The sequence below is a fragment of the Piliocolobus tephrosceles genome, chromosome 1 (assembly GCF_002776525.5).
Source record: "Piliocolobus tephrosceles isolate RC106 chromosome 1, ASM277652v3, whole genome shotgun sequence".
Lineage (NCBI taxonomy): Eukaryota > Metazoa > Chordata > Mammalia > Primates > Cercopithecidae > Piliocolobus > Piliocolobus tephrosceles.
The window spans coordinates 135596986-135612283 of NC_045434.1; the positions used below are offsets into that span (position 1 = coordinate 135596986).

At 36.8% G+C, this 15298-nt stretch overlaps 1 protein-coding gene across 1 annotated transcript in view; it reads right to left on the bottom strand.

The window, feature by feature from the left end:
• Positions 1-2364: 2364 nt before the first annotated feature.
• The window catches only part of LOC111539287 (calcium-activated chloride channel regulator 4), a 32134-nt gene continuing 19200 nt past the window's right edge, over positions 2365-15298 (bottom strand). The window contains exons 7-13 of the mRNA XM_023207066.2: positions 11870-12047; positions 10405-10511; positions 8374-8589; positions 7520-7787; positions 5044-5214; positions 3525-3758; positions 2365-3168 (exon numbers count right to left, since the gene is read on the bottom strand). Coding sequence (XP_023062834.2) covers positions 2753-3168; positions 3525-3758; positions 5044-5214; positions 7520-7787; positions 8374-8589; positions 10405-10511; positions 11870-12047 — 1590 coding nt within the window. The 3' untranslated portion in view covers positions 2365-2752. The remainder of the gene's footprint in view (positions 3169-3524; positions 3759-5043; positions 5215-7519; positions 7788-8373; positions 8590-10404; positions 10512-11869; positions 12048-15298) is intronic.

The following is a 15298-nucleotide window of genomic DNA, read 5'->3' on the forward strand; positions in this document are numbered from 1 at the left end:
TAAGGCACATCATTCACCCAGCTCAGATCCAATGTGAGAAAGAACTACATAAGGCTACAAATAATTGGAATTGTGGATCTTTGGAAACTTTTCTGGCGATTAGCTACCATACTTTTCTGTTTGGCTGCAATGGGCCTGGATCACTTCAGTGTTGCTTTGAGTTGAACTCCTCTTAGTCCTATTTTATGCTCTTGTGAATGTTCATCAGGCACTGTGGTTTGGGCCCCCACACTTACACATGCTCTACTGGGGCACCCTGGCCTGTGACAGCAGCCATCTCAGTGGCATGAATGGAAGCACGGAAAGGTAGTTCTCTCAGTCCTAGCTGAGCAGCTGCGACTATGAATGCATACCATCTCTCTGTGCTAGAGCTTGGGCAGCCCCTGGGGTAGGTGTTTAGTTTGTGACACTGTAGACTCCCCACCCCAAGGAGTAACACTGACTTGGATAGCTAGTGATACAGGTTTTTTTTCTATTCAGGAACCCTGTAGACATTTGAGTCTCCAAGGTCTGTAGACGGTTCATCCTCTCCCATACAGGGCTGCCTCTCTTCCTTAATGGAATATCTTAGATGTATTTTCTGTTGCCAGATTCCCTGCAAGAGGCGATGAGCCTAAACTTAGCTTCCCAAATGTGGTACTTTTTCATGATTAACTAAATCAACTACTAGACCCGTGAATGCTGCTAGGTAGTTGTAATGGACAGCGCACACAGAGACTTCATACTGTAGGTACCATCGCTAGTTTATCCTGGACTGCAGTCAGGGCTGGTTGTGTGGACATACCATCTATGCTGTTGCTTGGAGCTCTGCTTAGAAGGGCCCTGAACTTGGTTTAATATTTAGCTGTTGGTGTCTTGAAATTCTTACTAGTTTTAAAGCAAAGGCATCTTATTTTCATTTTGCAGTGAGTAGCATAAATTATGTAACCTGTACTGACTACAACAATGGTAATGATTTAGTTATCTTTCTGATTCTTAAGAATTCACAAATAACTACTTGATGCAGACCTAGGAATAGAATGAAATTAGAACTTGACCTGGGAGGGGAGAGCCCACCACTGGGATCCACCTGAGCCTAGCTGTTGCACTAGAACCTCAGAGAGGGAAGTAACCAGGCTGGTAGGCTTTGCCTCCAGAGTAATGGGGTGAATGGGTGGAAGGGACATACAGAAAATCTGACTGTTACATGATATTTCTGGTGCCAACATAGAATTTCAGGCCTTCATTCCACTCTTGGTAAAGGCCAGGTGCTCTACCCTTAATGCTTTTGCTGCATATTCTCCTGTACATCCCTAGCCATTAGCACTGGCTGAACAGATGCCAGTCTGCTAGAGGAGCTAACAGTGCCAATAGACCTTTTACCTCAACAACTTAGTCTCCAAATGCCCTAGTGTGCCGCTCATTTTCCTCTGCACATTTTCTTCTGCATGCTTTGAGAGGAAGTCAAACCATCCTAGAGTCAGGAGTCTCCCACTTACTTCCTCTTCCTTTGCTCCTTTACTACTTCCAACTTAAACTACAAGGCCCTTTTTGTCAGCCCTTCTGATCACACCAAATTCTTTTGCCAGGTCAAGATCTAGGTTTGAAGATTGTTAAAAGTGACCCCTGGACTCAGCTTATATGGCTTTCATTTTCATTTACTTCCAAAGAGCAAAGAATTCCTGCCAATGCTACATGAGATAAGAATGCAAATGAGTGGATGCTGTTCTGCAGGTCCTCTTTAGTTCCTCAGGATGCTGAGTTAGAGTAATAAAAATTCCTGTGCAAAATGAGAAAACTACCCGTTAGTAGAACAAGGAAACCGTATGCTTGTAAACTTGGACTCCAAGTCTACCTACTGCTATGAGGGGAAGTTCTTTCTGCACCATCTTACACCATTGTTACATGCTCTGTGTTCCATTTTGTTTACATCATTAGGGTCTCTGGCTGACCTGGCTATGGTCTGCCATATAAAACTGCTCCCTTCAACCTACATTTTCTCCTTAAGTGATCTCATTAGTCAATATGGTTGTGACCCTGAGAGATGAATGAAAATACTGTGTTTTAAAAATATTGAGTTTTCTTTGTCTGAAAATAAGGGCAATAGATAGTAGCTTCAGTAATTCGTTCCTATGATAAAACAAAAAGTACGCAGATAGGTATGGCTTTTAAATTAAAAGAGATAGATATATGTTTATATCGAAATAAAATCAGGAAAAATTAGTTTGACAGGTGGTAACTGATTTTTTTTTTTTCTGGTATTCTTCATATCCATGAATTGTAGTAAACATAACCTTGGCAATTGTAGGGTATAGTTGGAGGCTTTGGAGGAATACGACATCATCAATTTATACTTAATAGTACCAACACCAAATTCATTTTTTTCAAATGTTGTTTATTTGCTCTCCTTTACTTGTATTTTGACTACTCAAATAGATAATTTTAATTTCTTGATGAAATTTGAAATATTTCAGAAAAATGTTGTATCAAATAATAAACAACCAGGTAACAATATGAAAAAGGATCTTTGTTCATCACTATGTCTTACAAATAACAAAAAATAAAACTATTAAATTTTAATCTTGACAGTTTTTTACATCTCCATGAGTGTTTTTATTTAATCAAAGTATCCTTTTCAGACATCTTAAAATTATTTTTATGAGTTTATGATCACACAAGGGATGAATTTTAAGATCCAGAAATATCCTTTACTTACATTGTTTTCTAAAACTCTCTTCTAGGTCTACTTGAAGATTTTTTTCTTCCTTAAGGTTCAAATGGTGGTACTTAAAATAATGTTAACAATTACAATAGACCCAATCACAGACAATACCAGAGTAGAAATATTAACTCCAGAATTATGACTTTTATCAGTAGTAGGAGTAGGAGTAGGGGTAGGGGTAGGAGTAGGAGTAGGATAAGTGTCATCAGGATTTGCTTGAGGGGTAAACAAAGCTACTTGTGCAATGTTGGATACTTCTGATGTCAAATTGCTTTTATCTATGCTTTTAATAGCAATAAATATGTGAGTTGCATTTTCTTCTGAGATATTCCCTGGTTTAAATGCAAAGATTTCCTTGGAGTTGGCCTCCTTTGGTGACAGATCTGTAGTATTTACTTGAAGAGCATCATCAAAACTGTCTCTTAGATCAAGAATACTTCCACTTATTTTTATGATATAATGTTGAGCTGAGAAAAAAAGTTACATGTAGTTTAGAGACTGGAGCATAGCATATTCATTCCTTTTTTTAATTCTCAAAAATATCTAGTTATACAAAGCAGATACTCAGATCAAAAACCTTACTCATTTTTTAATAAAAGCTGAATTCTGATCTTAAGCTCTGCAAACTGCTACCTTCTTTGTATGAAAAGTAGGACCACGTTAAAATGTGTCATTTGATTGATTAAAAAATATCAGATTATAAAATTAATACTTTGCTAGGCTGTCAATATAAAACCATTCTCCCCTCGCCTGCCCTCACACCCTTGTTTTTGCAATTAGCACCTTTCACTTAAGCCAAAATCACGTGACACTTCGTCCTTACCTTTCCCAACATCAAAGTTATCTCCTGGTGCTGTCCATGTAAGAATAATCTCATCCTCCTGAAGTGTGGCATCAAGGTCTGTGATTTGACTTGGTGGATGTAGGTCATCCAAGAAATATTCTGGGACTTGTGACACCACAAATGCACCTCCAGACGCTGTTCGGCTGAAATCCTCCAAGGTGGTCTGAGTATCCTCATCAATTTCAGGTCTTGGCGGGTTTGCTTCAATTTCCCCTGCATTAAGCATTTCCTGGTTTATAATGGGCAAAACTGCTGGTATTTTTTATGATTCAGGGAATCACCTTCTTCACCCTACTTGTCTTTTCCTTTTAATAAATATATATACAGTCACATTTTTACTAAGTTTTGTGACAATCATAAGCATCCAGTTGGTGAGAGAATTCTTTCTTTGGTAGGATATTGTAGGACAGAGTCAGATAACACATTGCTTTAGAATTAAACCTACACTGGATGAGAGAAATATAATTCAATATGTACCTTTTTAAAAAAGGAATTGCTTCACCTCTTGAATTATCAGCACTCTGGGAATATATCTGGGGAAATCATTACCAGTTCTCCTCCACCCACTTGTGCTAGGTCCCTCCCTCCATGCTGCAAGTGCTAAGGAATAATTCTTCTGTTGTAGTCCAATTGCTAGTAGAAAGCCCCTAAAAGTCACAAGGGACCAGATAAAAGAAGCTAGCAAAGAATGCATTCTTAATTCTTACATCACTTTACTATACACATTGTTTTTTTTTTTTTTTTTTCTTTTTGACTTATTAAAATTCCAAATGAATGTTTACTCTTACAGCATATGTAATCTGAAGGATAAATTCTGCACTGGCTTGTGCTTAGGTTCATAAATTGACCTGTTTCCTTCATCTTGAGCTCATATTATTGCTGATATACATAAGATGTTCCAAACTAACACAATAATAACTGACATTTTTGAGTGAGATCATGTCTTTTGCAGGAACATGGATGGAGCTGGAGGCCATTATCCTCAGCAAACTAATGCAGGAACAGAAAACCAAAATACTGCGTGTTCTCACTTATAAGTGGGAGCTAAATGATGAGAATTCATGGACACAAAGAGGGTAACAATAGACACTGAGTCCTACTTGAGGGTGGAGATTGGGAGGAGGGAGAGGAGCAGAAAAAATAACTATGGGATACTAGGTTTAGTACCTGGGTGACAAAATAATGTGTACAACAAACCCCCATGACACGAGTTTACTTATATAACAAACCTGCACATGTACCTCCAAACCTAAATTGAAAGTTTAAAAAACAATAATAACTGACCTTTTTCGAGTGCTTGAGTGCTTACTAGGTGCCAGACATTATACCAAAGCTTAGATTAATTTAGAGGCAAATCCTAGTATGACTGAGAACTTTATTCCATAAAACGGAAAAGCTATATTTTGAGTTGTGATCAACCTGTTTGAAGCCTCAATTATATAAAATCACCAATATTATTCAAACTATCACTGGATTATAAATATCATGAGTTACTCACCATTCACTACCCAGCCTGGTATATACGCGGCTCTATTCAGTGGAGGCTGTAAGCTTAGCCTGGCAGTGTTTGCTCCTCCATGAGCCCATACTTTTAAGCTGTAGCTGCCATTTTCTGTATATGCTGTAAAATACCTGGAGTAGACCCCATCATTCTTGAAAGAATCAGCGCCTTGTTATAGAAATGAAGGAATAAAGTATTGTAAAGAGAAACGTATGCATTTTCAAAGACAAGCAATTGGCCTCTACAAGGATATCCTCTAGATTAGGCTTAATATTTTGAGATTGACCCTTTGGAGAATATTTCCATTATATTCTGCCGAAATAATATATTGTAGAATTGATACTTTTGAGCTATTTTGATATCTATTAGGTCTATACAACATACATACACACACATTAATATTTATGTATGCATAATAAATGCCTAAATACTTCACCTTCCCATCCTTATTAATTCATATACAGAGTATTACACATAGTACTCTTACAATTTCTCTACCACTTTTTGCTTTCAGCTTGCTTTCTCTAACTCTAAACCCATTAATTATGTCATCTCTCTTTTTAAATCAAAAGGGTCTCTACTAAGGAAAAATCCTATCTTTGTGTAGGATTTAATTCTCACAACAGTCAACTAAAATTACTAAATTTGGTGATTTTTAGAGATATACATTTCCCAGATTTCCTAGAGAAAGGTCCCAGCATTCTGTGTTCTTACAAGCCCTCGAGATAACTCCTTTGCACACTAAAGTTTGTCTGCAAACTAAAGACATTTGCAGACTAAAGAATGTCTGCTCTATGTCATTGTTAATCACCAATACCATCTCAAGTAAAGGCACTCCAAATTAGCAAATTTCCCCAATTACCTAAATGGTCATGTAGCAAAACGTTGAGAAGGGAAACATGATGCATATAAGTTTTAATGTAGTATAGATTTGCAGAAAGGGGAAAATGCGGCAAGGAATAGTTGTGGAAATACTGATATATCTGAAGAAGACATTGAGGTACACAAAAGAACAACTTCACCTTCTCAGTTTTTCTCAGGGGCAACTGTAGTTGAAGATATGATTATAAAATGATTGAATAAGTTACATTGCAAAATATACTGATGGAAAATTTTGTTAATTCGTGTGCCTATCAATATAGTTATTTCCTTGCTTATTAACCTCTTAACAGAAGCTTCTGTTCCTAGAACAATCTAGAATCTAGGGAAAGGGTCTTTAGGTATCACCCATCTGTGCAGACCATGGAGATAGAGAATGGCCAACACTGCATCTTGATTCCTACCAGCCAGACCTGGTATCTGATGCCCCAGTGATGAATCTTCCTCTCTTGTGGCAGTGCTAGCTGCCCCTGGGTCCCAGTTCTCAGGACTATGTTTATACTGTGTTCCAGCTGTTGAGGATTACTCCTGCTTTATTTTCCTGCCAGAGACCCAAGTTCTATCACTTAATCGCATCTAGTTTGCTTGTGCTTCATCCTCTCTAGCCAGACTTTCTTGATGCTGTCCTCAGCCTCCTGAATGAGACCTTTCTAATTGGTGACAGACACTGGTTGCCTGGATGATAAACAATAATGATGACAAAAAATTACATGTATGGCCAGGCCTGGTGGCTCGCTTCTGTAATCCCAGCACTTTGGGAGGCTGGAGTGGGAGGATACCTTAAGCCTAGGAGTTTGAGACCAGCTGAGGCAAGATAGTGAGACTTTTTCTCTTTTGTAGACCTTTTCTTTACAAAAAAAAATTTAAAGATTAGCTGAGCATGGTGGCACACACCTGTATCCCAGCTACTTGGGATGCTGAGATGGGAGGATTGCTGGAGCCTAGGAGGCAGAGGCTTCAGTGAGCTGAAATGGTGCTGCTGAACTCCATCCAGCCTGTGCGACAGAGCGAGACCTCATCTCAAAAAGACGAAAAACAAACAAAAAAATTCAACAAGCAAAAACGTTTTTATTTGTATTTATTTATCGGGTATTTTTGTTGTTACTGAGACAGAGTCTCTCTCTGTTGCCTAGGCTGGAATGTGGTGTTATGATCTTGGTTCACTGCAACCTCCACCTCACGGGTTCAAGTGATCCTCCAGCCTCAGCCTCCCAAGTAGCTGGGATTACAAGTGTGTGCCACCACACCTGGCTAATTTTTTATACTTTTAGTAGAAAAGAGGTTTCACCATGTTTGCCAGACTGGTCTTGAACTTCTGACCGCAAGTGTTCTGCCCACCTTGGCCTCCCAAAGTGCTAGGATTACATACCTGAGCCACTGTGCTCAGCCCCAAAACATTGATTGTTTACCACATGCAAGACATTTGCTAGGCACTCTGTAGGTTTTATCTAGATAAAATTTCCTGCTGGTCCTGCTGTTCCTCCTTAATCTGCATCAATTCTGTTGTCTGTCTCACTGCCCCACAATGCCACAGGGACTCACAACATGCTGGATTAGGAAAATACTGGCTTATTCATAAAAACCTGTGAATTACCTGCACCATTATCCAAAAGCTCCAAAACTTCTGTATGTCCACTCTGTGATTCAATGACAGCAGTCACATTGGCTCCAAGAACAGGTACAAACCCTTGTAGAATTTCTGCGTAAACAATCATTGGGCTGGGGAAACTGTTTATGTCCTTATTCATTTTAGCATTCAATGTGATTGGAGGCACAGAAGAATTTGCTGCTCGAGAAGTTACTGTGATAGTTAATGTTTCTGGGTTTGCTTTGGCTTGAAGACTGTAGGCCCAAGTGCCCACCTAAAAATTTCAACCAAAATATAGTAAGTATCCAAAGTCAAGCTACCTTCTACATTTCCATTATGTAATTCTAAATAAATTATATAATGGGGAGTAAGAATAAAGAGGTTTTTAAGGATGTTGAGGATAAACGGGTAAGGGCTGAGACAGTTCAGACAGAGCATGCCAAGTGGTATCATTCATGATGTGTACACTTTGCTACATCTCAATTGGAAAAAAATAAGTTTTAGAAGGTTTGCCTTGGTTTTGACCTTAGAGTCCACAGATTCATCAATCCTGGTAGGGTGGAAAAGGAAGGACCCTGTAGCTCTCTACCCACCAATTTGCATAGACTCTTCCTACATTTCCTTCTTAAAATTCTTCTCAGACTGTCTTGACTACCTTTTCTTCCTTCTTCTTGATACGTAAGTTCTTTTTTACTTTTTCCTACCATCATAATTTTAAGGACACAGACATAGAAAGTACATACTATTTTATCTTAATTTTAAAGTTGATACAACCTTTGGTACTCACATTTATGACATTAAACAATTTATGTTCAGTTTTTTAAAAATGTTGACAGGAAGTCTAAAAGCTGATTGCTTACCTTTGCAGTTCCTGGAATACTGAGATAGGCCATTTTGGAAGTTGCATCCACTGTGAAATTTTCCATGATTGTTCCATTGGGATCCCAGAGAGAAATACTGGGAGGCAGACTGCTCCATGTGATGAGAAAGAATGTGTCCTTTCCCACTGTACTGTCAATTATGACGGTGTCGTTCATCCAGGGATTACTGTTCAGTGTTAATCCCTTACTTTCAAGCTGTTTAAATAGATTTCAAAATTAATTGAAAAGACAGTAATTTTATTCTTTTTAAAGATGGTTTTAAATTTCTGGCCTGAGAACAAGCTTATAAATGGCAAACCACCTTAGACTTGTGATCTCTCTGCAAGCTGGTGATGATATGACAGTTATCAATTAAAAAGTGAGGAAGTAAGAGACTTAGAGCAGAAGCATGGGTTTTACAGTCATGAATATGACCTTACGGCTTTTTTCCCGGTTGTCTTGGCAAGCATTCATGGATATTATCCTGATATGGAATTTTGAAAGAATTTTTTCACACAGATAGAGGGAGTAGCACTGGACAGTAAATATATTCAACAGAGTGCAAACTGATACATAAAGGTTGGAATCCTGAGAAGAGAGGAAATTGAAGATAGAACCTTTTTTTGAGAGGAGCTTTAAAGAAAGCTTTTCAACTTTTTGTTGATAGCTCTTAGTCCAGGAGAGCCAACCATTTTTGTTTAGTTACTTATTTTTTAAAGTGACAAAGAAATATGCATATATTGTGGAATGGCTAAATCAAGTGGATTAACATATGCATTACCTCACATACTCTTTTTTTTTTTTTTTTGTGGTGAGAATGCATAAAATCCACTTAGTGATTTTCAAATATACAATACATTGTTGTTAACTACAGTTGCTATATTGTATAGTGGGTTTCTTGGTGTTCCTACCATCCATTTAAAATAAACAACACAAAATAGTATCTTCAGAATCAGTTTTCTCTCCTTATCAATTTCAGTCACTATAATCATCATTTTCTCAGTCAACGATGATGGCAACCTCAGAAATGACCTTTATTATCCTTTAGCTTATTCTCTACACAGTAGCAGGCTATATCTCACACCAATTTTTAGCTTGTTTGCAGGATATATCTGTAGACCAGATGTGCAAACCAATCTGCACATACTCTAAGCTCACATCCTATAACTTCCGTTCCTTTCATTGTTGAGAAGTAGAGGAAAATAGGTTTGTTTAGGGATCATGGCAAGTTTTAATATAGGCAGTGAGTTGATGAGCTGGAAAATACAAGACAGAAATCTTGATATAAAGTGACATGACATAGACATGTAGGAATGAAGACAAACATTTTTGTAAAATGTATTTTGAGAGAAACTGGCTATGTTCACATGGGACGTGAAGGAAGAAGAATCAAAGTTTACTCACAGTTTTTGAATCTAAGTAACAGAAAATGGTGGTGCTATTAAGACCCAGCTGAGCAAAAGTGTTAAGTTCAGAAGACAGGTGAATAAAAAAGCCACTGAAAAAAGTGGTTGAAGAGGTGACAGAAGCCCTATGTTTGTAGCTAGACAATGATTATTCACACCTTCTTTCTCCTGCTTAATTTATTCCCAAGATACACTCCTTCCATTTCCCAACCAGGTTCTTGAGTTCATGTGTCTAAATCTATTTCATAGAAGTTCAGTATGGGGAAAGCTTCAAGCATGAGCTTTTAAAATGCATTCATTGAAAAATGGGTGCTTTATTTTGGAAAAGGTCCATTTTTGGTGAAATGTTTGACATTATTACATTGTAATGTCATTTCTTAACCAGACCTGTGGCAATAGGAAAAGAAACAGTATGTCTGCTACTTCACCATTTATTTTACTTTTATTTCACCAATTAATTTGGCTATAGCTAAAGGGTAATTTCTATTTAAGATTAAAGTTTAGATTTTAATTAAAAATTTACTTTGAGAAAAATATGGAACTCAAAACTTATAACCACCAATTTTTTTTTTCTTTGTTGAACATGAAAGGTGAACATGAAAACCCAAGGAATGAGAACTCTGACCTGAAGGGACTTCTGGGAGAGTTCAGTATTTCCTGATGTAAGGGCCCCAAAAGCATCAATGAGGCCATTGTTCTGGGCTTTATCTGAAGCATAAAAATGATGTCCTCCTAAAATGTAAATTCATTAATTAGACTGCTTTCTAGAAAATAAATATGTATATTTTAGTGATTATTAAGGTAACAGTTAAAACAAAATCATAGTTTCAGTATGTGTTATTAAAATAGACCAAAAGCACATAGTTGTACAGATTAATTCTGAAATGCTCATTTTAAAATGTCATAACTAGGGAATGAAAGCTACCATAATACCTCATTATCAAAATCTTAGCTAGCTAAAATGCATGATAATTATAGAATATGAAAGATGTTACAATTCCATGTATTGAAGCTCACAAACTTTACACAGCCCTTTTAGAGAATCTTTTATTTCTAACAAAATTGACTTTCAGATATTTCAGCCAGTGTAGGTTTGTGAAATCTTTTGTTAAAAGATTGTTAATCCTTTATTTTAGTTCTAACAAAGTTGACTTTCAGATATTTCAGCCAGCGTAGACCAAAATCAGAAAATTAGAAAGATGAAAGAGCTGTTATATTTAGGTATCCTCACAATAATTGGCAATGAGCAGATAGAAAAATGGAAAGCAAGAGCGATAAATCCAAAAAAGTACTACTTTTAAGGAGCTACTTGGCACAGAAATAAAGTTTACAATGGCCATGAAAGGACTTTGAAATGATATGATTTTGCATAACTAAGCATTAAAAAGCAAGCATATATTTAGTGCCATTAGAAGCCAATTCAACAGAATTTATACTCATGTCATAAATTATATATTCTCTACTAAGTTTAAGAAGGTATTGGAAACACGTAATCCATTTTCATCACATCTGTGTGTCTGAAATAACAGCTACCATAGTTAATGCTTATATAAAAACTTTGTTATTTAGATCTTTTCAGCCTGAGTTTCTGTTAATCACATACACCCACCCCACAGCTTATGCTCTGGTCTCACGGAGTTTTCACCATTCCCTCCATGTGCCTTGCACTGTCACCCCAACATGATGTTTTTTGCTCACGACTTGATCTTCTTTTCTTAGCCCCTTTTTCTTCCCAGAGAAATTCAACACCTTGTTCAAAGCCCAGCTCAGAATTCAGCTAGTTTCTCATGCTTCCTTTCTCTGGCTCTATACAACTGTAGTAAAGCTAATGGCTTCCTCTGCTCACACAGAACTGTATTTTTCTATATTCCTCCTATTATGAAGGAATGTTATCTGATTATGTTATTTCATTAACAGTTTTATTTGTCTCTCCAGCCAACTGGACTCCAAGTGCCACGAGAACAGAGATTGGGTCTGGTCCCCAGCTTCAGTACCTTCAGGGCAGAAACTCAAGAGAAGTTGTTGAACTGTCAGCCTTTACATGTATGCATTGCTATTGAAGGCCTGGAATAAATGGAACATGTTTTTACCTGTTATCTTGCTCATCTCTATCACTGCTTCTTCAGCAGCTGTTCCCAAAGCAATAAAGTGAACAATGGCCCCACTTTGTTTCACTTCATCAATACAAGAACTTGCAGTGTGGTCCTCCCCGTCAGTCAGCAGCACTACTTCAGATCCATCGAGGTGGGGGCGTAGCTCTCCAATGACCTGCAAACATAATTCAGAGCACAGTTACCAACAGGCATTCCTAGATCAAATAGACAAATGGGAAATCAGAAAAAAATTACAGAGAGAATAAACACAAGTTATGCAAAATAGAAGAGATAGCCTCTATTTTAAAATAAAGAATTTTCAATCAACAATTCTTGGGGGATGTTAAACATGAAAATTTTTTTAAACTCCCAGCTGCAGGGAGTATTTATTTAAATGAATTTGGTGGGACCAGGCTTTGGAAAATCATCTAGACTAAATGAAAATAATATCTCAACCTGGGAAACTCAGGTCAACCAGATACCAAAGGTATAATCACAGTATATGACATTAAATAGTGTTCTGGTTTCTTTGACTGGACTACCTTCTGACAGACAAGCCTTCAGTTTATGAAATCTCTTGCACTTAAAGCTAGATGCATTAAGAATCCACTTCAACATTTTAAAAAGTCAGTGATTACAAATTAGTAAACCCTCAGTATGCTTATAAAGAAAAAACACAGAAAGTTCTAAGCATGTGGGCTTGTTATGCAACTTTCATTTACTTCTGATAATTACTGGCACAGAACTAAGCATATTGGTGACGCTCAAAGAATATATTAAAATTTATTAAGTTCAATTTGTAGCTTGAATCCTTTTCCTAAACGCCAAACAGTTTGAAACTCAAAGTTTTGAAACTAGATGCCTGTAAAAGAGGATAAAGAGAACTTAGCCCAGGATGACAACTATATTTCATTTTCTTTGACAGTTTTAATTGGTGGTGGCATCTTGGAGCACCATTTTGAGACCTTGAGTCCAGGCCAAGAGGTGAAAAATAACAGATTATCAGTGGCTTTCTTTGGCATGGAGTGGAGGTGTGTGTGCAGATTTGCAGAAGAGGGTTTAATGTAGAAATCCCTTGAAAGTTGGTATCAGGGAACAAATTGACCACCCTTATTTCAATTTTGCATGTTTTGAAGCAAAGAGTGACTAATACACATATTGCAATATATGGGAAATATTCTCTGACATGCATTGAAACCAAACGGAAAGATAGGAAAATGTTTTTATACATTTATGGCATTTGTAGCATCTCTATCACACTTCTCCCATGCATTTAAGTATAAAATGAAGATCCAAAGATGAAACAGAGTTCTCTCTTTCGCCTCTCCTTTTCTTGCATGAGCTTATTTACCAAGTATTTACAATGTGCCAGTCATTGTGCTGGGGATTCAGTAGGAACTACATTCCTACATTCATATATTAATAAATAATTGGGTTCAATTTAACAATGTTTATGAAGCTCTGTGTCAGAGACTGAGGAGATCTAGAGATGAACAACAAAGACAAAACTAATATGTATTTACCACAGAATATTCTATAGTTCAAGAGAAATAACAATGTACTGTTACAGTTTACTGAACGTTTGCTATGTATTAACCATGTTTTATACATTGTATAATTTGATCCAACTCCAGGCTCCCAAAATGTCTTCCTATTACCACTTTTACTGCCTACAATTTATTTTATTCAGGGCAATTGTAATCGTCTTCCTGGAACATAAACTGATTATCAAATTCTGATACTTTAAACCCTTCAAGAGCTTTTTGTTGTGCTTAAAACAAAATACAAGCCTCATATTTTTTGAAGTTTTCTAAGATCTGTCATGTCTACCTCTCCAACCACATTTCATACCCCCTCATTTGCCAAACTCCAGTGCCACTAGCTTCTATAATTTCTTAGAATAATCTAGTTTTTTCTCACCTTTTCCTAAGGAACTTTTGCACTTTCTTTTCTATCTGAACCACTGGCTTCTTCTCATCCTTCAAACCAGAGCTTAAATGTTACTTTTTAGAGAAGGCTCATTGGCCTCTCCACCCAAAGTAATTCTCCTTTCCCTGTTACTCTGTCCCATTGCCCTGTTTCATTTATTCACAACACTATCTACATAATCTGCAATTCTTGTTTTTATCTATCTATTTATTATCTGTTCCCCACTTATATATAAATACCACAAGAGTGAAAAAGCTTTGCTTGGTGAATAAATTAAAGCATGTTCATATTTTGAATAAATTAAAACATGAGCAACCCTATGTATCCTATTTTACTGATGAGGTAATTGAGGACTAGAGAGGATAAAAAAAAGACATTTGCTGAAGACCTTATTCCTGTTCTTCAGCAGGCTTTGCTCTGCCTTAAATGTGCCATCCTTCTGGTTTCTTATCACATTGCACCCACTTGTTTGCTGTCCATTCATTTCAACAATTATTTATTGATTACCCCATGTGATTAACTTTATTCTAGGAAATGGGGATAAAGATGAATAAGACATAGTTCTAAGTCCTAGAGGATCTCCTAGGCTAGTGGAAGAGAAATGTGTAACATAAATATAATATGCAGTAATAGAAGTATGCACAGAGCATTGTTGGGAAACAGTAGAAGGGCTTTAACCAGCCTAGAAGTCCAGTCCATTTTCTGGAGGAATCCAAGGAGGAAGTGACCCTTGGATTAGGTATTTTTAATTATATTCACATCTTTCTTTTACTATGGTATTTTGCTGCAGTATCTTGAAGTCATGATCATGTTTAGGGTCACAAAGCTGATAAGTGACAATTGTGATTTGAATGTAGGACTTCATGTTACAAACCTAAACTAAAATGTCATGTAATTCATGGAAGAGACACATTCAGTTGGGTTGGGAGTAAAAGGGAAGTTACATGAAGGAGAAAGGATTTTGGAGGATTTGTAGAATTCTAACATGCAGAGATGGGAGAACAGGAAGCATTTTAAGTAGAGGAACTTGCATGGTGCAAAGGTTTTGAGGCTGTTAGTACACAGCGGACTTGGAGAACAATGTGTGTAGTAAGTTGGTTGGAGGATAGAGCATTGAGAGGGGAGAATGGAGCAAATAAGGCAGGAAAGATAAATGATGGCAATTTCACTGGGTGGGGGAGACTTTTTAGTAATATCAGACTGAGAAATTGAAACAATTTTGTAGACTGTAAAGAGACAGTGAAGATTTCTAAACAGTAAAATGACATAATTTATATTAATTGTGAGCTCAAGATGACCATTTGGCTAAAAATAATATTCATAATAATTATACATATATTTACTAATTATTATAAATATATACTTATAATAAATTATATATTTCGTATATATAATATATGAAGTAGATATTTGCTACATAATATAGTAAATATTGTTCTAAGTATGTAAATGTATCATTTCATGTAATCCTTATAATTATTCCATGAGGTAGGCATT